This window comes from Artemia franciscana, chromosome 9 (genome assembly GCF_032884065.1).
Source record: "Artemia franciscana chromosome 9, ASM3288406v1, whole genome shotgun sequence".
NCBI lineage: Eukaryota > Metazoa > Arthropoda > Branchiopoda > Anostraca > Artemiidae > Artemia > Artemia franciscana.
The window spans coordinates 33,607,577-33,630,283 of NC_088871.1; the positions used below are offsets into that span (position 1 = coordinate 33,607,577).

Genomic DNA, 22,707 nt, shown 5'->3' on the forward strand with positions numbered 1-22,707 from the left:
GGAGCAGCCCCTTTCACATATGAATTAATTTATATTCGTTTTAAGTTTTAATGTTGCTCCTTGCTTTCAGTTAAAAACATGTCTTTTTTTATTTAATATCTGAACGTTTTTGAACTAATGCATGTTTTGATTTTGGCTCTCCACAGATGAATAATTAAAACGAAATTTCATATTTGTATGGCTTTCTCATAATTTTGATAGAATCACTTTGAGAAAAAAGGAGCAGGGGAGGAGGCTTAGTTGCCCTCCAATGTTTTGGTTACTTAAAAAGGCAACTAGAACTAGAACTTTTAATATTTTACGAACGTTTTTGCTAGTAAAAGATCTACGCAACTTACGAGTTAGCTTACGTAACGAACTTCTGTATTCTGTTAGTGTTAAATTTTAATGCTGCTCCTTACTTTCAGTTGAAAAAACTGTTTCATATTTATTTTTGTATTGTTCTATTTTGAAATTAGGCTAGAAAATCCTGCGCTCCCTTCTTGGAAATTTTCTTCCCCATGACAAATTCCTCCATGGAAAGCTCTCCCAACATAACCCCCTGTTCTCAACCCCCCCAACCAAAAATCCTCCTGAAAACGTCTGTACATTTCCCAATAACCATTACTATATAAACACTGATCAAAGTTTGTAACTTGTAGCCCCTTCCACGGGGATTCTGGTGGAATAAGTCGTCCCCAAAGACACAGTTATAAGGTTTTTCGACTATGCTGAATAAAATGGCTATCTCACAATTTTAATCGGGTGACTGTGGGAAAATAATTAGCGTGGGAGGAGGCCTAGGTGCCCTCCAATTTTTTAGATCACTTAAAAAGGGTACTATATACTTCATTTTTTATATATAATTCACTTGTATATAACTTCATTTCCGTTGGAATGAGCCCGCTCGCAACATTCTATGACAACTGGTTCGATATAATCACCCCTGGAAAAAAAAATCCATATTTTTGCTGATAGAAGCTTAACACTTCCACGGTAGGGTTCCCTGATAGGCTGATTCGGATGGGTGTAATTTTGGTTTTATTACTTTTATCGGGTGTTTCCCTCTATTTTCTAAAATAAGGCAATTTTTCTTAGACTCGTAATTTTAGATAGGTATCTCATATATTTAAAGTCAGCATTAAAATGCGATTTTGTTCATGTAGCTATTGGTATCAAAAATCCGTTTTTTAGAGTTTTGGTTACTATTGAGCCGGGTCGCTCCTTAGTACAGTTCGTTACCACGAACTTTTTGATAAAATGAAATAAATTTGTCACTTCGCTGCGAGCAATTATTTAAATTATATTTTTCTAAATAGGTCTGCATGAAGTAAAAACCCGAAAATATGTACTTTTTATTTGTAATTTCCACAATTTTATACCGTGTCTCCTGGCAAATAATGATGACCAGACCACAGGCACACACGCAGGCGAGGGATTCACCCACCTTAAATTTGTATAATGCTTAATTTGTCAGCGAAATGTTTAAATTTCCTGTGTTTTCCTGGTATTTCTTTCGTAAGAGCTGAACCCCCCTCCTCCAAAAAAAAAATCTCGAATAATAATTTCTCTAATTTTCTCCTCGAATAATACTTCTTTTCCAAATAAATATTCCTATTTACTTGTCGAATTACGAAGAATGAATATACATTAGTCGTAATTTTCAGTGAGAAACCCCTTGAGTTTAATGACGGCAGTGACATCTGATAACCTTGAGTATTTGTGTGATATGCCGCGATTGAAAAAGAACTAACAGGCAGTATAATTTTTGGAGGAGCGTCCGGCCTTAAGGAAATATTATTATTAATCTTAAGTCTGATTTCAATTGCTTCTCGTACTACTTGCTTTATGCCTAGGTCATTGCTAATAAGGGCGGATTCTCCCAAAAGTATTCTGTGGCTAGGATTCTCAAAAACATGGCTGCTTAAATTCATAATCAAAAGAAACAGAAGTAATATTAGACTCCAGAGCTTTGGTGATATCATCTTTATGTTTTTGTAGGCGTTTTTCAAAATTCTGGTGAGCTCTTCTTACATAAAATTTGGCACAGTCGCATGGTATTTGATAGACACCTCTTTGGTTATTAACTGGAGCTTTATCTTTACCAGAATTTAGGAGATTTATGATTATTAAATTATTGGTAATACAACATACAGATTATTTTGTGTGCATACTTTTTTTAATATTCCTGGTGATTTTTGGAATATATGGGAGGTAAATTATGTTTTGGGGCTTATCGGGATTCTAATATGGTAAATTATCGTTAATTCTACGGGAATGTCTTTTCAGTCAACGGTTAAGTGCATTATTAATAAATAAAAGAGGATGCCCATTTCCGAAAAGTATGTCCCTGATAAAGTCTAGTTCTGCTGTAATGTAGGAATCAGAAAAAACGTTTAGCGCATGATCGACGAGAGAGATTACGACAGCTATTTTAACTTGTGGGGGTTCGTTTGATTTAAAATATAAATATCTATTGTTTTGTGTTGGTTTTCTGTAAATAGTAAAATTGACTTTATCTAAACTACGAATAATTGGCACATCTAGGAATGAGATTTTTTTTGCAATTTCAGCTTCTAAGGTAAACTGTAAATTCCTATCATATGTATTAAGGTGATCTACAAAACCCCTTAGTTCATTTTCCCCATGGTTCCAAAGTAAAATTACGTCATCCATGTAACGTCCCCAAAAGATATGTTTCAAAAAATACGAATTCAATGCCTAATTTTCTATATGCTCTACATAAATATTCGCCAGTAACCAGGATAGAGGCGCGCCTATGGGTAAGCCATTTGTTTGTTGGTAGAAAGAATTACGGAATTGGAAATACATTGACTACTTGTTACAGAGTTTAACCAAGGCCATTAAAACGTCGCAATCTAATCCTGTTGATGAAACTTCTATTAAGTCATAATTTTCATTTATTTTATTTTCTAATAATTGTTCGAATACTATTACATCAATATTTGTATACATAGACACAATACCAAAGCTACTGATAGTTGTATTTTCTGAGATATTTACGTTTTTGAGTTTTGCAACTAAATCAACCTTATTACAGATGTAAGATTATTGAGAAAAAAGCGAAGATTTGAAGGCTGTACATAACCATTTCCCAATATTGGAGGCGGGGGCTTTCGTACAAGCTACAAAGGGCCTTAAAAAAATGCCTTGCTTATGTTTGGTAGACCATAAAATTTTGGACAAAAGCTGGCCCGGGGGAAAAATTTCTTATATAATTGTGGAGTAATTTTACGATTTTGTTTTAGATCTTTTAATTCATTTATAATTTTGTTAGTAAACTTATCAGTATGATCGTGGGTTATAGTTTTATATGTAGTTTTGTCGTTTAGATGTGCATAAGTTTTTGTGTCGTAATCTGTCGTATCAATGACAACCAAAGAATTGCTTTTATCTACTTTAGTTATAATAACTAAACTTCTATAATAACTAAACTACTTCCTATACCTAGAAAGTTAGTTCTCTCTCATTTTTCTCATTGTTCCCTCTATCTTTCCTTTTCAACTTGTTTTTTGTGCCTTTCTTTAATATAATAGTGCTTAATTTAATGCTTAATTAGTGCTATAATTTAATGTAATTAATTTAAGTTTGCTATTATATATTACTAGTCCTATTATTTAATGTAATGTTTAGTCTCAAACTCTCACAGGCCAAAAAGCTTTTGTGGAGGTCTAAGGGTCTGTAATTTTCTCTCTGCTAATTTAAATTGATTGATTGATTGACAGCCTGTATAAATATAGTATATTTTAATTTAATTCAACATCCTCCTCGGCATAAGCTTTAAGGAATATTTAGGCCGATATTGAACTAAATCAAAACAAACTATGAGCACGTGGACTTTCAAAAAGGCGACTAAGCAATATCTGAAGAACAACTTCTATTATTAAGTTAAACCTGTAAGTGTAAGTTGTGGAGGATTTTGAACTAGCCAGAAGGCACTATGTGTATATTGCTGATACTACCGCTACAGTTACTGTAACTAATGAAGCTAAGGGTATTAAGGTGAAACTTAAAGGGAACGTTTAGGAGGAGTTTCAATCAAACGAAAAAACTGCATGCATGAAGGTTTTAAAAAGGGCAATGAGCAATATCATAGGCAGCACCAACCTATATTACTACTACTACTACTACTAATAACTCACTGCAGCACCAAGCATCCTGAGGCCAACACAGCTACGCACGCTCCTCCTCCAACCCAATCTATTCGAGGCCTCCCTATTTACACCTTCCCAGGAAGTTCCCATTTATTTTAAATCTTTATTTATGACATCCTCCCAACCCAGACAAGGACGACCTGCTTTTCGTGTAGCCCCAGACGGTTGGCTAAAAACGACAATCTTTAGCAATCTGTCATCCTTCATCCGCAGAACGTGGCCTAGCCATCTCAACCTTTCTTTCATTATAGCCCTAGAAAGTGGGATTGAACCACATTTTTCGTACAATCTACTGTTTGAAATACGGTCAGTCCGCCGGGTACCCAGAACAATCCGTAGGCAATTTCTCTGGAAAACATCTAGTAAATTTTCATCTGCTTTTCGGAGCACCCATGCTTCAGAGCCATATTTGACCACTGTCATCACTGTAGCTTCCAATATTCTAATCTTGGTTAGCAGACTTATCTTTCTATTCTTCCAAACTTTTTTAAACTGTGAAAAAGCACCCTTAACCTTAGCTATTCTACTTTTAACATCTTCACTGCTCCCACCGTCTTTACTAATAATACTACCACGGTAAGTGAAGCTGCCAACCTTATCAATCTTTTCGTTACCCAACGTCACCTTTTCATCTTCACTTATTCCTAGCCTTAGTCTTCTTCACATTAATTTTCAAGCCAATTCTAGCACCATGAACTCGAAAAACCTCTAAAAATTCATTTATTTTGCTCACACTTTCATCTAATATGCTTAAATCATCAGCATAATCTAAGTCCAGGAGCGTTTTTCCTCCCCAATTAATTCCGTGGTCTCCAATTGCCTTTCCTGTGCTCCTTAAGACGAAGTCCATCAAAATGATTCATTTAAAGGGGAATAGAACACAGCCCTGCTTAACTCCTGATTTAATAAAAAAACAGTTGCTAACCTCATTTCCTACCTTAACCGCAGCAGTATTATTCTCGTACATAGCACAAATCCCTTTAATGTATTTTTCTGGAATACCATACAAGGATAAGACATTTGCTAACGCTCTTCTATCAACAGAATCGAAAGCTTGCTCATAATCGATAAAACTGAGGACCAAAGGTGTTTGACAACGAAGGGACTTCTCAATTATTAACCTAAGAGTGAAAACTTGGTCGACACATCCTCTACCTTTTCCAAAACCACAGCTAGAAATATCAGTAAAACTTAAAGGAGCTAATTCAATTAAAATTAAAAGTTCTGATGCCCTATTTAACAGTAAAAAGAGATTGGAGGGCAAGCAGCCCTTCTCTCAATCAAACTCATTTTCCAAAGGTATCCAGTTAAAATTACTGAAACAGCGATTCCGTTCAGTATATTAGAACGGTCCAGTAATTACGTCTTTAGGGATATTGGGCATGACAACCCCCAGAATTTTGCAATTGGCCCATAAGGCTTTAAAACTAAATGTCGCTTTAAACTAAAACAAAAGACTCTATGTTTAAGATTGCAAATAAGAAACCTCAGCAATATATCGAGTACAATTAGGGGTATTAAGTTGAAACTTTTGGGGATACTACTACTGCTACTACTACTACTACTACTACCACTACTACTACTATTACTACAACTTCAGGAGTTATTATATTAATTTAAAAAACATTTTTTGTCAGGATTAAAAATTGTTGAAGAAAATTTCTCAAACAGAGAAATAGCAACCCAAACTATGGATTCTTACGGAAAAAAACCCTGAAAAGATATAAAGTGTTTTTTTTATGATAAAGACCATGTCAATAAAAAACGAACAGAAATTCATTTAAAAACTTTTTCACAAAACAAGTTTTAAAAAAAATTAAAGAGCTCCATTAAGTCAAAAATGAGCATAAATAAAGTAAAAGAATCTTCCAAGCGTAAAACTACCACACATATCACATATCAATACACTATCAATATCAATACATAAATGAAACTCAAAATGAACAAAAATTACGATAATAGCTGAATAAAACTCAAGACGAGTAAAAATTAACATTAATAGGGCTAGTAACCCCCATGCCTTCTCAAGACCAGAACATAATTTCAATATACTTATACTCATGACAAGTATAAATATTTTTATAAGGTCAAATGGTAAGTTGAATCTAAGAATCTAGTGAGATTAACATTGTATGACATAATGAAATAGTAATTCTTCAAAGACCACAGCAGATCCCACATCCTTCCAATTGTTTTCAATCATGAAATCCAATTAAGAATCAAATATCACGCCTTCTGCTATTATAATACAAGCTTTTTCTACCATTTAATACATTGCATCACATATACAACCAATGCAGCCATATAAAACCAAATGTAAACGTATAATTAAGTTTAAATGTCAATTAAACGTTTGAATCTTAAAGAGAAAAGAGTTCAAAGCTTTAGTTCACCTACGTGATATCTTACATCTTTGGTCAGGTTAAGTAAAAAGAAAATTCCCATGTGATAGACTTTAGCCTGGAGACCCTCTCAACAAGAATCAGTGAAGAAGAAAAGTCGGTATAATCAAAATCTTATTAAAGTTGACGGGTTTTCTGGGGAGAAATCATCATACTGTGACAATTAGGGGAAATGAATACACTTACCGATGAAGTTTGATCCCGAATTTTTGTGTAGGATGAATTGGCTGCGCTCCAAGTAATCAATTCAGTACGTGCAAGAAGGGAAAAATAATCTCTGACCTTTTCGTAGACATTGGCTTCAAGCATCTGTAAAGGTAAAAAGGATGGCCGGTTAGCATTATTTTGTTAAGTGGGAAAACTTTGTAGCTTTATTGTTGAAGGTAAAAAATTGGTCTGTGGCCCTGTTCTGTATATCTAAGATTATACCAGAGACAGTACTGTAGCGCTGCCAAAATAAAGAACCCTTAGCCTTCCATATGCTATTAAATAAAAAAAAACAGTTTTTTTCAACTGAAAGTAAGGAGAAACATTAGAACTTAAACCGACCAAAAATTATTTCGTATATGAGGGGAGATACCCCCTCCTTAATACCTCGCTCTTCAGGCAAAAGCTTTTTTTTAATACTTAAAAAAACTGTTTATTCTAATTAAACGGCATTTATGTTTCAGGAATTGTTCTTAAAGAATTGGGACAAAAAAATTAACTTTAACGCAAGGAGAAAGGTATTGAGGAAAGGGAACCCTGTCATATACAGAACAATTTCTGTTCGTTTCAAGTTTTAATGTTGCTCCTTACTTTCAGTTGAACAAAACTTTTTTTTTTTGCTTAAATTTTTATTGGATGACTTTGGGGGAAAAGGGGGCGTTGGAGGGACGGTAGTAGCCCTACAATCTTGTAGATTAATTAAAAGAGGAACTAGAACTTACAATAGCTTTTTGAATGACCCCTCTCTCGATCTTTTAGGACCCTTGATTCGATACTGTCGCCTCTAGAAAAAAACAACAAATAAACTCGCATCCGTGATCTTTCTTCTGTCAAAAAACGCAAAATTCCACATTTTTGCCGGTAGAAGCTTGAAACCATTACAATATGGTTTTCTGATATGTTGAAAATGACGGTTCGATTTTTATTAAGATTCCTTGACTTTTTGGGAGTTTCCCTATTTTTTTCAACCAGGCAATTTTTTTCAGGTTCGTAGCTTTTCATGGGTAACATTAAGCTTACCGAATTTTGTATATTTGCAACCAGCGTAAAAGGCTGTTTTGAGAGTTTCGGTTACCATTGGGTCGAGTTGCTCCTTATTTACAGTTATTTACCATGAACTGTTTGACTTTCACATTTATGGAAGCTCACTATTTATGGACACCTATGGACAAAATTTAAGGAAGGGGTGGGTGCAAAACCTTAGGATGAAACTTATTTCATTGAAAATTGTAAGTTGTAGTGTCTTTTCATCACAGTGGAGTCTCTGATGAGGGCCCAGCCTCACTCCTGTGCCCTTTTGTGCTACATTGTTCCCTTTCACCCTCTAAGACATTATTTAGTTCAGAATATACCAAGATCCAAGACATATGCCTCCACAAATTACAATACTCGCACAGCCTGCAACGTCAAGGCCGTAAGTATGCAAATAACTAATTGTTTACACATAGGTTTAACTATAAGAAGTGGGATGAAGGGACTTGAACTTTCGTGTGCGATTGACTCTAAACTTTCAAGAATCGTTCTGTGGAATAAAATGATCTGCTTGATCCTTAAGGATAATAAATTAAAAAAGTTTTTTAATTGGAAAGCAAGGAGCGACATTAAAACTTAAGCAACAGAAATTATTTCTCATATGAAAGGTGATGCCCTCTCCTTAACGCCTCGCTCTTTACGCTAAAGTTTTATTAGTTTCAAGAGTAGTGTTTTGACAGAGGGTCAAACTTCAGCGTAAAGAGCGAGGTGTTGAGGTGGGGACAGTTGCTCTCATATACGGAATGATCTCTATTCGTTTTAAGTTAAATGTCGCTACTTACTTTCAGTTAAAAAAACTTGTTTTTTTTAAATTTAATTTCTTAATGTTTTTCAGCTAATGCAGGATCAAATTTGGCTCACTGTACATAGAAAGTTAAAACGAAATTTACATATTAGTTTGGCAAAGTTTCCATCCCCCATGTAAATATTTTCTCTGGAAAATTCACCTCCAAACCTACCCTCCCAATGTGAAAGTCTCCCCGTATAAAATAACGACTCCCCCATTGAAAATACTTACCTCGAAAAAATATCTATGTACTGACAAATAACCAATAAAACACGTAATATTTTACGGAGAGATGCTCTAGACAACAAGTAAAATTGAGTCAGCAAATAGAAAGTATGACAAATAAAAAAAATGTATAGGAATGTTGGCAAATTTCCCAAGTGTAAAATTTCCCTTGAAGAGTTCACCCCCTGGAAAACTTCTCTCCCCACGGAAAATTATCCCGCAAGAAGATCTCCCCGGCAGAAAATTTCCCCCTCCCCAAAAAATTTGTATATAAATCCCGAGAAGAAATATTTTACGTAAACAATGGAAAAATGTTTTGTCCTGCAATTGGCCTGTTTTAAGAAAACGTGTGACGTTCAATACTAGAAAAAAGCTTGAATCAAGGGATGTACCCTGAGAAACCATTAAATAAAAGTAGTTTTGAGTTCAACGAACTCATCCAATTAATAAATTCTGTGTGTTTTACTTGCAGGCTGAGTGCCAAAAATTTAATAAAAGTACTTTTAAGTACAACAATCTCAACTAGTTTGTAAATTCCGAGTCTTTTAGTTACCGAAAGGGTATCAAAATATTTAGTAAAAACACTTTGGAGCACAAAAACCCAGCTAAATGGTATATTCCGAATGTTTTAGTTGCTGATTGAGTAACAAAAAATTCATAAAAGGACTTATTAGTGCAACAAACTCACCCAGTTGATAAATTTTGTGTGTTTTACATGCAGGCTGAGTAACAAAGATTTAATAAAATCACTTTTGAGTACAACAAACTCAGCTAGCTGGTATATTCCGAGTGTTTTAGCAGCTGACTAAGTAACAAAAATTTAATGAAAGCAATTTTGAGTACAGCAAACTCAGATAGTTGATAAACTCAGTGGTTTACTTGCTGGCAGAATAAAAAATAATAATAAAAGCACTTTTGAGTACAACAAACTCAGCTATTTGGTACACCCCGAGTGTTTTAGTTGCTGAATGAGTAAAAAATTTAAAGAAAGCACTTTTCAGTACAACAAACTCAGATAGTTGATAAATTCTGCGTGTTTTCCTTGCTGGCTGAGTAGAAAAAATTTGATAAAAGTAATTTTGAGAAGAACAAACTGAACTAATTGATCAATTGCGTGGGTTTTAGCGTTTCAGCGTTTCAAACTCAATCTCAGGTACTTGGTAAATTCTGAATGTTTTAGTTACCGACTGGGTATCAGAAAAATCAATAAAGACTCATTTGAGTACGTAAAACTTAGTTAGCTGGTAAATTCCGAATGTTTTAGTGGCTGATTGAGTAACGAAAATGTAATGATGGCACTTTCAAGTACAACAAAATCAGCTAATCGATTAATTCCGTTGTATTACTCATTGTATTACTCAAAAATGCTTTTACTAAATTGTTGATATTTAGTCAGCAGCCAAAATGCTTGAAATTTTCCAATTAGTTGACTTCGTTGTGCTCAAAATTGCTTTCATTAATATTTTTGGCACTCAGCCAGCAACTAAAATACTTAGAATGTATCCACTAGCTGAGTTAGTGTTGCTCAAAAATGGTTTTGTTAAGTTTTTGTTAATCAGTCATCTACTAGAACACTCGGAATTTACCAACTAACTAATCGTGGTTGCCTATGTTACATCAACTAGCTGAGTTGTATAACCCAAAATGCTATTAGGAAATTGTTGATATTCAGTCAGCAGCTAAAACATTCGGAATTTTCCAATTAGTTGACTTCGTTATTCTCAAAATTGGTTTCATTAATATTTTAGTACTCAGCCAGCAACTAAAACACTCGGCATTTATCCACTAGCTGAGTTTGTGGTTGCCTAGCTAATCGTGGTTGCCTATGCTACATCAACTAGCTGAGTTGTATAACCCAAAATGCTATTAGGAAATTGTTGATATTCAGTCAGCAGCTAAAACATTCAGAATTTTCCAATTAGTCGACTTCGTTATTCTCAAAATTGGTTTCATTAATATTTTAGTACTCAGCCAGCAACTAAAACACTCGGCATTTATCAACTAGCTGAGTTTGTTGTACTCAAAAGTACTTTCACTAAATTTTTGATAGTCATTCAGCAACTAAAACAATCGGAATACACCAACTAGCTGAGTTTGTCTCACTCAAAATTGTTAACCATTCGGTAAATAAAACAAGTTACCCAGTTGGTAACTAAAACATTCAGTATTCACCAAGTAGCTGAGATTGTTGTACTCAAAAGTGCTTTTATTAAATTGTTTTATACTCAGCCAAAATGTTAAATAAGCGGAACTTATCAACTAGCTGAGTTTGTTGTACCCAAAGTGCTTTTATTGATTTTTTTTATTCCTAATCTATAATTAAAACATTAGAATATGCCAGCTAGCTGAGTTTGTTGGGCTCAAAAGTGCTTTATTACATTTTTTATGCCCAGAGAATTAAGATACGAAATTTATCAGCTAGTTGAGATTGCTATGCTCAATAGTGCTTTCATTAAATTTAGTTACTTAGTCAGCACCTAAAGACAAGGAATTTATCATTTAGTCGAGTTAGTTGTATTTGAAAGTGCTTTCTTTAAATTGTAGTTACTCAGTCAGCAACTATAACACTCAGAATTTACCAAGTACCTGTGTTTGTTGTACTCAAAACTGTTTTTATTAAACTTTTTGATACCCAGTCGTTAACTGAAACATTCGGGATTTATAATCGAGCTGATTTTGTTCTACTCAAAAGTCATTTATTAGATTTATGGTACTCAGCCTGCAACTACAGCACATAGAACTTTTCAACTAGATGAGTTTTTTACTCAAAAGTGACTTTTATTGAATTTCTGATACTTGGTCATCAACTAAAACACTCGAAATATATCCACTAGCTGGGTTTTTTGTTGTCAAAAGTGCTTTTATTAAATTTTTGATTCTCGGACAGAACTAGGAAAGTCGGAATTTACAAAATAGCTGAGATATCTGTACTCAAAACTGCTTTTATTAAATTCTTTTATACTTAGTCGATAACTGAAACACTTGAAATTTACCAACTAGCTGAGTATATTATACTCAAAAGTATTTTCATTAAATTTTTGGCACTCAGCCAGCAAGTGAAACACACGGAATTCATCAACTAGCTGAATTTGTTGTACTCAAAAGCACGTTCATTAAATAATTTACTCAATCAGCAATTAAAACACTCAGAACTTGTCAATGAGCTGAGATTGTTGCAACCAAAAGTGTTTTTATTTAACTTTTGATTTTCAGTCAGCAGTTAAAACACATGAAATTTATTAACTAGTTGAGTTTGTTGTACCCTAAAGTTTTCCAATAAATTTTTTGGAATTCACCCGGCAATTAAAACCCTCTGAATTTATCAACTTTGCCGAAGTCAACAGTTCTTTTATTAAATTTCTGTTACTTAGTGAGCATTTAAAGAGCTAGGAACTTACCAACTAGCTTAGTTTGCTGTACTCAAATTGCTTTAATTAAATTTTTGATATTCGGCCTTCAAGTAGACCCTCTTATCAACTAGCTGAGTCTGTTGGACTCAGAAGTGCTTTCATTAAATTTTTTTACTTAGTCAGCACCTAAAAGACAAGGAATTTATCATTTAGTCGAGTTAGTTGAATTTGAAAGTGCTTCCTTTAAATTTTAGTTATAACACTCATCAACTATATATAATCAGTAACTATAACACTCATAATTTACCAAGTAGCTGTGTTTGTTGTACTCAAAACTGTTTTTATTAAACTTTTTTATACCCAGTCAGTAACTAAAATATTCGGGATTTATAATCTAGCTGATTTTTTTCTACTCAAAAGTCATTTATTAAATTTCTGGTACTCAGCCTGCAACTAAAGCACATAGAACTTATCAACTAGATGAGTTTTTTTTACTCAAAAGTGACTTTTATTGAACTTCTGATACTTAGTCATCAACTAAAAAACTCGAAATATATCCACTAGCTGAGTTTGTAGTTGTCAAAAGTGCTTTTATTAAATTTTTTCATACTCGGTCAGAACTAGGAAAGTCGGAATTTAGAAAATAGCTGAGATATCTGTACTCAAAACTGCTTTTATTAAATTCTTCTATACCTAGTCGGTGACTGAAACACTTGAAATTTACGAACTAGCTGAATTTATTATACTCAAAAGTGTTTTTATTAAATTTTTGGCACTCAGCCAGCAAGTGAAACACACGGAATTCATCAACTAGCTGGATTTGTTGTACTCAAAAGCGCTTTCATTAAATACTTTACTCAATCAGCAATTAAAACACTCGGAACTTATCAGTTAGCTGAGATTGTTGCAACCAAAAGTGTTTTTATTTAATTTTAGATATTCAGTCAGCAGTTAAAATACATAAAATTTATTAACTAGTTGAGTTTGTTGTACCCTAAACTTTTCCACTATTTTTTTTTGGAATTCAACCAGCAATTAAAACCTCTGAATTTATCAACTTTGCTGAGTTTGCTGCGTACAAAAGTTCTTTTATTAAATTTTTGTTACTCTAGTAAGCATTTAAAGAGCTAGGACCTTACCAACTAGCTTAGTTTGTTGTACTCAAATTGCTTTTACTAAATTTTTGATATTCAGCCTGCAACTAGAAGATATTATCAACTAGCTGAGTCTGTTGGACTCAAAAGTACTTTAATTAAATTTTGTTACTTAATTAGCAACTAAAACGCTCAGAGAATACAAAATAACTGAGTTTGTTTTACTCAAAAGTACTTATATCAGATTGTTGGTGCTCAGAGAGCAAGTAAAAAACACGGAATTTATCAATTAAATGAATTTATTGTACTCAGAAGTGCTTTGATTAGATTTTGGTTACTCAATCAACAAATAAAACACTGGAAATATACCAACTAGCTGAGTTTGTCGTACTCAAAATTGTCTATAATTAGTTTTTCTGATACCCATTCGGTAACTAAAATATTCGGAATTTACCAAGTACCTGAGATTGCTGAAATCAAAAGTGCTGTTATTAAATTTTTTTTACTTGGCCAAAAAGTAAAACAAACGGAATTTATCAACTAGCTAAGTTTGTTGTACGCAAAAATGCTTTCACTAGCTTTTTGTTACTCAGTCAGCAACTAAAACACTTGGGATATATCAACTAGTTGAGTTTGTTGCACTAAAAATTCTTAAAAAAAACTTCTTGTTCCTCAATCAACAACCACAACATTCGGATTATACCAACTAGCTGAGTTTGTCGGATTCAAAAGTGCCTTTTTTAATTTTTCTGATACCCAGTCGGAAACTAAAAGACTCGGAATTTACAAACTAGCTGAGATTGTTGTACTCAAAAGTGCTTTTATTGAATTTTTGGTACTCAGCCAGCAAAAAACGCACTGAATTTATTTAGTGCCTGAGTACGTTGTACCCGAAATTGCTTTCATTACATTTTTGTTACTTAATCAGCAACTAAAACACTCGGAATATACCAGCTAGCTGAGTTTGCTGTATTCAAAAATGGTTTTATTAAACTTTTGATGCCCAGTCGGCAACTAAAAGACTTGGAATTTACTAGCTAGCTGAGATTGTTTTAGCCAAAAGTACTTTTATTTTATCTTTGTAACTCAGCTTGCAAGTAAAACACACGGAATTTTTCAACTAGCTGAATTTGTTGTACTAAAAAAGTGCTTAAGTTCAATTTTTGTAGTTCAATAATCAACTGAAACTTTCAGAATATATCAAGTACCTGAGTTTGTTGTACTGAAAAGTGTATCCAGTCGATAAATAAAAAACTCAGAATTACCATCTGGCTAAGATTTTTGTACTCAAAATTGCTTTTATTACATTTTTGGCACTTAGTCAAGTAGAACACGCAACATTTATCAATTAGTTGAATTTTTTGTACTCTAAACTGCTTTTATTATATTTGTATATCCAGTCGGTAACTGAAATATTCGGAATTTATCAACTAGCTGAGTTTGTTGTACTCAAAAGTTATTCCATTAAATTCTTAATGCTCAGTCAGCAACTAAAACACTCGGAATTTATCAACTATCTGAGTTTATTGTACTCAAAAGTGCCTTTATTAAATTTTCGATGCTCAGTCAGTAACCAAAATACTCGGAATTTATCAACTAGCCGAGTTTATTGTACTCAAAACTGCTTTATTTAATAGTTTCTCATAGTATATTCCTTAATTCAAGCTTCTTTCTAGCCTGTAACATCATACATTTTCCAAGAGCACACCAGTTGCGAAACAGATCCTAGATTAAAGTCTAACATTTTTACCAATTTAACAACCTATTTTCATATGGCCCCTCTCCATAAATATTAACTTGACAGAACCATTTGCTAATAATCTCTAAAATTTGCACAGAAATCATTTCTAATGGTCTATATCCACCACATTAACAGCATCCCATGTTCACTTATAATATGAATATGTTACAATGTCATTTTAAGACATTAAAAATAAAGCTGTAAAAATTTCTGCTCAAAAGCAAAATAATAAGTAAAAAAAAAATGTCACTATAAACACTATTTCTCTAATAGTAAAAATCAAAACTATCAACCTATATCATCTTCATTTCGCATTTTGAAAATATCACAAGTAAATTTTTTTTGTTATAAGTATATTTAATATTATTTTAAGACATAAGAAAAAGTTGAAAAATTTTTTAACTTAAAAAAAAAAACAAAAAAAAATCAGATAAAAAAAATATTTCTAAGTTCGAAAAATAATTCTAAGTTCAAAACTTGGGGGAGGGGAATATTATGGAAGGGGAATTGGGGGTCCTTGGAGGGAGGAAATGGATGACCATAAGTTTCCTTTAAAAAATGCCTTCAATATCTGATTCATTGGGGACAAAAGCTCGCCGGTTTACTTTACCCAAGTGTGCACGTTATAAGAAAAATGGATAGCAGACTTGTCGCTGTTTGACTCATTAAAATTCGGTTCGTATTACAAAATACGTTTAAAATCTCGCTTTGTATTCACTCAGTGTAGGATCCCTATCAAAACTTAAACTAAAAATGGTTTCATTCAACCCGAATGAAAAACTCATTCACAGAATTTTCATGGGACTACTGAATAATTAGCATGTATCATCTGTAATACACTAATGGGATGTACCTTCTACAATATAGTTATGAGGTGTACTGTCTCTAATGTGCTAGTTAGGTTTAGGGTATATGCAATGAGGTTCAGGGTACATGCAAATAGAGCCTCAGGTGTAAAGTCTGTACCTGTTACGCCCATACTACTAATATCTCAAGAATGGCTTGTAGAAGAGTTAATGTTTTCTGGGAGTATTAGAAAGATAAGGTCATATGGACCTCCAATGTTTTTATTAGAAGGGACAGAGCTAAATTGAAACACAGTATGTTAATTCAGATAGTCAAAATATTGTTCCCTTCAACAGCTTTAAAATGGTTAGGGGGGCAATTCAAAGCTTTCGAGTACTATTAGGGAAGACAAATGGAGGGGGGGGTGAGTGAAACTCAAATTTTGTGTTGTGGGTTTGGAAGGAGCTAACAATCTCGCTTCCAATCTGCAAAAACATTTTTGCACCATAACACCCCTTGGTACTTAGATCTATGCAGAGTTAAACAGGGAGATAGATCAGTACATCCCATGCGTTGCAAAGTTATCAAAATGGGATATTTCTGAAACATCAGGATTGAGTTAGAACTTTTACAGAATAGACAGTGGGCTATGAATTGTGACTCGTTAGGGGCAATGGAATGTTGAAATATGACGGGAAGGGAAGATAGGGGATGGAAGGGTTGGATTTTAAACTTCCAAGTAGTGTTAGTGAATTAAGGAGGAATGGCAAGTAGACTCCAAATTTGTGTTTGGGGGAGGAGCTGAAATGGTTTTTTCTCTTTAATCCAAATAAAAATTGTTGAACAATTCGTAGTAACAAACTGCACTTAAGGAGTGACTGTTGCTAATACTAGGCGAAGTATTGACAAAAGCAAATACATCAAAATAATTAACTTTATGGTGATTCTGAACCGGTATTTTGGATTGAACCTACCCAGAAAAAGCTATGAGCCTTAGAAGGTTTGCCTGATTTTCAAACAGAAGGCAAAACAACCCCAAAAGTGCTAGTAATCTCAGTGGTAACTATATAACCAAGTTCATACAGTATGTCTGCATTGCCTGTAAGACTTTGAGGATAAATTGTGATTTTTAAGGGAATGTTGGGTTTCTAGTACACCTCATGCCTTGAAATTGGAAGTGGCCGTGGAGAGGAAGAGTCTAACAATTTGGTTTCTAGACCCAATTTGTCAAAATAGTGTATCTGCACTATCTTAGGAACAGGAGCGAGGGGGATAGGTTTAAGTTTGAAATATAGAGGTTGTTTGAGGGCCAAGGGAACGTAAAATTTTGATATTTTTTTTTGGGGGGGGGGTAGAGGTAAGCCGGAAAAACTATGTCTTACCATTATCAAAATGGTATATCTGTGACATCTTGGGAACAACAGGTGAGAATTGATCTGAAAGTTCCAGACTATTATGGCGAGGGGGAGGAGAAGGACCTTTATGTTTCGGGTTTGTAGGGTGGAGATGAGAGAGCAAAAAAATATATATCTGTAATCCACCTAATAGTTTTCGAACTATTGGCCCATGTGAAAATATGAGTCAGTCCCTCTGTGAAGTAGTAAGGTAAATCGAAAGACAGCATATTCACCAAGGCTTTCAAATAGAGCACCGTTGATGTTTAGGGACGATTAGGGGGCCTAGGTAAAACTTCCGCGAAGCAATTTGGGAGGGCAAGGGGATTCAATGTAAAGACCTTTACCCCCCCCCCCTATTCGTTCGTTCAAAAAGTACAGCTAACTTGTCTTGAAAGCATGAAACTTCTACACACAAGTTATTAGGTAGAAGGATCCTTTATACACCGAAAAAAATGGAAAAAAAAAGTTTCACCTAGTCACCCAAGAGTCAAGTCATGGCTAATTGTAAAAAAAGCCAAGAAATATAGTCCAATTAAGTGAGAGGCAATTCTGGCATTTACCCCCCCCCCCTCCCCTTATTAGGATTGTATAAAAATGATGTTAGTTCATTTGCTAATAGAATGTCTATCTATTATCCGTCCAAGCGTCATTCCTAGGGCAGTAGAACTAACGTAGGTAGTCATAGAGCTAAGAGACGTACTTCATTCAGACGTAATTCAACGTTATGAACCAAATTACGCACAATGGTTACAGAAAATGGCATCGTTTAAATGTTCATATCCCAAGGATTCGATCCTTCCAGTACTCTCCTAAGGATGAGAATAAAATTAAGGTGACAATCCACCTTATCAGATACAAAGCGATAGAGTTGAATTAAGTAAACAACAATGTGCATTCCGTGTTTCTCTCTGTTTTTTTTTTTTTCTCTAAGCCACTTCCTAGGGGTGGTCGTAGAACTTGGACAAAGACTCATTCGGTTGGGTAGCAAAAGTCTTACTTCCCTTTTTAAGATTCGAAAGTCATTGAAGGGCAACCCCCACTCAATACCCTTATCGCCCTGGTACGCTTTCCATCTTCCATAATAGGCTACTGAATAAAGATTTTGACAGATGCATATAAAAAAACGTCACATATGCATGAATTAAGATATTAACGATTGGAAGCACACGAGCCCTCCCCTGAGCTTTGATTTTCATTTCAAGCAAAGGTCAAGATGTTGAATCTTGTTTAAAACATAATCATTCAAGACTCAGCTGCAGTGCAAAATTGAGCCAAGTCCAAGCCACATACTGACTCGGAGCAAAAATGTGCAAAGTCTTGACTCTGTGAAAAATTAGCCCAGTCCCGGGTCCATGCAACAACATTTATCTAAGCCCTGATTCATTGCATAAGGAGCTAGACCAAGCATCAGACCAACTACTTCAAATCCAAGGTATAGAGTCCAAGTTTTAAAGTCCAAGTTTTAAAGTCCAAGCTGCAGAGTTTCAGTTACACGGCTCAAAAACGAGCTTAGTGCTAAGGACAAAAGCAACTAGTTCCTAGTTTTATGCAAAACTAGGCAATCTCTGATTCAGCCTAAGAACAAGGTAATGCTAGACTTTATATTACACGTTGACAGACACACAAACAATTTAAGTTCTTAATCGGTGCAAAAATAAGCTATATAAAAGCTGCAATTCGACTCGATCGGCACATCCCATTTCGAATTCGAATCATGCAAAGATTTTGAACCCGTAAGGTTGAAAAAGAAAACAAAAACAAAGCAAGCCAGTGTTCCCTTTAACACCCTTTAATACCCCGCACAACCGTTAGTTTTTAAGCAGAATGCTAGACAAATTACACCTTGCTTGAAAGTAAATCTCTTAGTAAATCGGATTTATTATTAGTAAATCCCTGCAGGGATTTACTAATACTAAAGAACGAGGTGCCAAAGTGAGTTTAAGACACATCCAAACTCTCCTCAGGTTTATAGCAGGAAGATATGCGTATTGTAAAATGTTTGGACTGGAGTCTTGCAAGGATAATCAGCATGTATCATTGAATGCAAATTGAGGTCTGTTGCCCTGCAATCACCATCCCTCGCCACCAAATAGTCAGGGAAAAGATGGACAGACCTTTGATCGGCTTGAAACCTTCAGGGCAAGTACTTTGTTCCAGTGGGGCATAGGAATGATGATCTACAGAGTTGTATCCTTCTCATTCAATCTTTTCATGGAAGTACTCTGATCCAGTTGAAAGTGAAGGGTAAAACTGACAAAGAGAATGAGTTTTGAGAGGCTTAGGTCAGTCATTAGCATTTTAGAAGGAAGTCTCTTTGGGTTTAAGCATTTTATACGTCTGAGTACAAGGGAATTTCAGTAATTCTGACTTTTTGGTTATTTCTCAACATAACTATCACAGAGGCTACAGATCTCAGATAAAGTTTACCACATCCTTGCTACATCCTTGCAATTGGATCCAATTATGATTATCCTTTGTGATTGGAGACACAAAGAAGGTTTGTTACTTCTTCAACATACTCGTTCCATTTCAACTTCTACAACACAATTCTTTTATTTATAATAAATATATAAAAACAAGTTTTTCAACTGAAAGTAAGGAGGAGTGTTAAAACTCAAAAAGAACAAAAATTATTCTGTATATAAAAGGGGCTGCCCCTTCCTCAACCCTCACTCTTTACGCTAAAGTTTGAAAGTTCTTAAGACTTTTAGAAAGTTCTTAAACTTCTCATTCAGAATCAACGGTCTTGTGCTTGAGTAGTCTTTCCTAAAGAATCAGGACAAAAAGCCAAACTTTAGTGTCTGAAAAAATTTTTAACCCTTAAAGTTCTGTAAAATACTTCTCATTCAAAATCCACAGCACTTGTGTTTGAGTAGTTTTTCCTCAGGGATCAGGACAAGAAACCAAACTTTAGCGAAAAGAGCGAGAATTGAAGAAAGGATTGTCCCCCTTACATGCAGAATAATTTCTGTTTGATTTTTGTTTTAATGTTGTTCCTTGCTTCCAGTTGAAAAAAAAATCAATTTGATTTCCGACCGCTTTTCAAATTATAACAGGAAATCTCGTCCCCGTGTAAAATTTCCAGGGGAAAATTTCCCCAAAAAACTTCCCCCGGAAAATTCCCAACGAGAACTTGCTTCCCAGCGGAAAATTCTTGCCGTAGAAAATCCTACCCAAGCATTTCCCCTCAAAAAAGTACCCCGAAATATCGGCGTGGAAGAAGGGCTAATCCTCCATTCTTTTTCGTCGCTTAAAAAGGGCACTAGAAGTTTTTGTTTTCCATTAAAATGAGCTCCCTTCTGATGCTTTAGGACCACTGATTCGGTGCAATTACCTCTGGGAAAAATAATAATAATGCACACATCGATCATCTTTCTTGTGCCAAAAAATTACAAAATTTCACACTTTGTAGATAGGAGCTTCAGAACTGTACAGTAAGGGTTCTCTGATATGCTGAATCTAATAGAGCGATTTTCATATGAATCATCTGACACTTTGGGTATGTTCACTCCTTTTTTTAAATCAGCCAAGTTTTCTCAGCATTTGATGAGTTGCAGTACACTTGATACATTTTACATGTTTGAAATTTGTATAAAAACGAATCTTTTGAAGTGTCTATTGTTATTAAAACACGATTTTTTTGAAATTTGATTACTATAAGCCGAGTTGTTCCACGTTTGTTACCGCAAAAGGTTTATTTCTCCAATAACTGCGTTTCTTATTTTAACATTTGTAATTATTCTTTTGCTGAAGATTGGTTAAGAATTTTATTCAGCCTAAAGTAAAATAATCAATATTATATTGGTAGAAAAATAATTCTTGTTGTTTAGTTATACAAAGTTGCCAAAAATAAGGACGTGACAGTAACCACCAGAAAAACCACAGTAGATTGGAGTGTCATTTGCGCTTTTTTAAAAAAATATAATTTTTCCCAAATATAATTTAGCCTATTCAAACTTCAAAACAACAGTAATTACTAGAAATCAAGAATGGAAGATAAAATGAACACATTAGAATGAATAGCCTCGTCAAACTAAAAAAAAAATATTGAAAATACTACAAATAAGAATGTGACAATTACCACTTCGAAAACCCCAAAAGGCTGGAATTTAATTTCCGCTTTACTGAAATCGACCCAGAAAAATTTAGTACAAAACAGAAAAAAAATTACCTGCAAAGCTTCTTTCAAGTCAGTGTTAAAATATCGATCTTGATGAGCGTTTGACGCAGCTAGCGCCAAAATGTATTCATTCCTCGCAGATGCCGACTTCTCGTCACATAAGTTCTTTCTACTCCCGAGCTTCAAATTAAAATGAACATAAATATTACTTCACTTAGTTTAAAAATAACTTGGCTTTCATTTAATATAATATAGCACTATCATTTAGCCGGCATAATCGATTCATATGGATTTTTCCAAGTGACAACGAGATCTGTCTTTTTTTTTTTTTTTTTTTTTTTTTTTTTTTTTTTTTTTTTTTTTTTTTTTTTACTTTTTTTTTTTACAGTTGGGCTTCTTTTATGCAACTTTTCTTCGATCTTTAGTGCTACGATTTATATCTGACAAGGATAAATGGTATACAGTGTGTATCAAAGGTTTGGCAATTTCTGAGGTTTATTTTATTTAAGTCAGTATAACCACATTAAAAAAAAAATAATAAACCTAAAATAAGCAGAAAATACTATGAACCAAGAAATAAGACCTAGTAGTTTCTTACAGTGACAGTTGAAATATAACTCTAAAGGATGATAAATTACAATAAATAAGAATAGTTGGTCTATATAGTTGGTCCCCGAAAAAGCTACATTATCAAATGGGCTTCAGTAACAACTAAGACCTTGCTTAGTTAAAAATTTGATTGATACATTTGATGGAATCTATAAACTATTAAGCAAGAAAGAAAATAATTTTTTAGAATGCACAAATATCGAGGAAAAGCATTTATGGAAGTTTGAGCTGTGCTTAATTTTTAATTTTGTAATTGAAAGGTAAACATGCTTCAAATATAATTTTCTTCGGCGTGCAAATAGCATTCTAGCTTTTTGAAAAATTTCGATGTTGGGAACGCCGACGTTATTTTTGTTAGCCTTGCTACGATCTTATTTGCTTATAATTATAAAGGACCATCCCTAACTATTAGCCGAATGATCGTACGACCTTAATGGTCAAATGTACAGCCCGAATCATATATTTTCATGAATTTTCTCATCGCTTGATGGGGCGCACCTTCCTGAATAAAGTTGGGCCAACATAATGGGGAAAGCCCTGAGGAGCCTCCGCATTGTCCATATATCATGGAGTTCGTAAATCATTGAATGACTTATTTACACAAGCTATCACTCTGTCCGCCATTTCCTAAAATATGCGTTTAGTGTGTTTTAATTTTGAACGTCTACATTACAAAATTGCCCTAGAGCTTGCAATGGGCAATCATAGAAGGCCTTTGATTTTATTTTGATAGGAGAGAAAAACGATAACGAAAATAAGGTTTTATTGAAACTGTAAAACTAAAATCTGTTGTAACTAGCATT

The 22,707-nt window shown here is 34.2% G+C and overlaps 1 protein-coding gene across 3 annotated transcripts in view; it reads right to left on the reverse strand.

Moving 5' to 3' along the window:
- LOC136031305 (protein nervous wreck-like) overlaps nt 1-22,707 on the reverse strand; it is a 121,987-nt gene that overhangs the window by 64,860 nt on the left and 34,420 nt on the right. For all 3 annotated transcript variants that reach the window (XM_065710759.1, XM_065710761.1, XM_065710760.1), the window contains exons 6-7: nt 21,347-21,475; nt 6,743-6,865 (exon numbers count right to left, since the gene is read on the reverse strand). In XM_065710759.1, the coding sequence (XP_065566831.1) occupies nt 6,743-6,865; nt 21,347-21,475 (252 nt within the window). The remainder of the gene's footprint in view (nt 1-6,742; nt 6,866-21,346; nt 21,476-22,707) is intronic.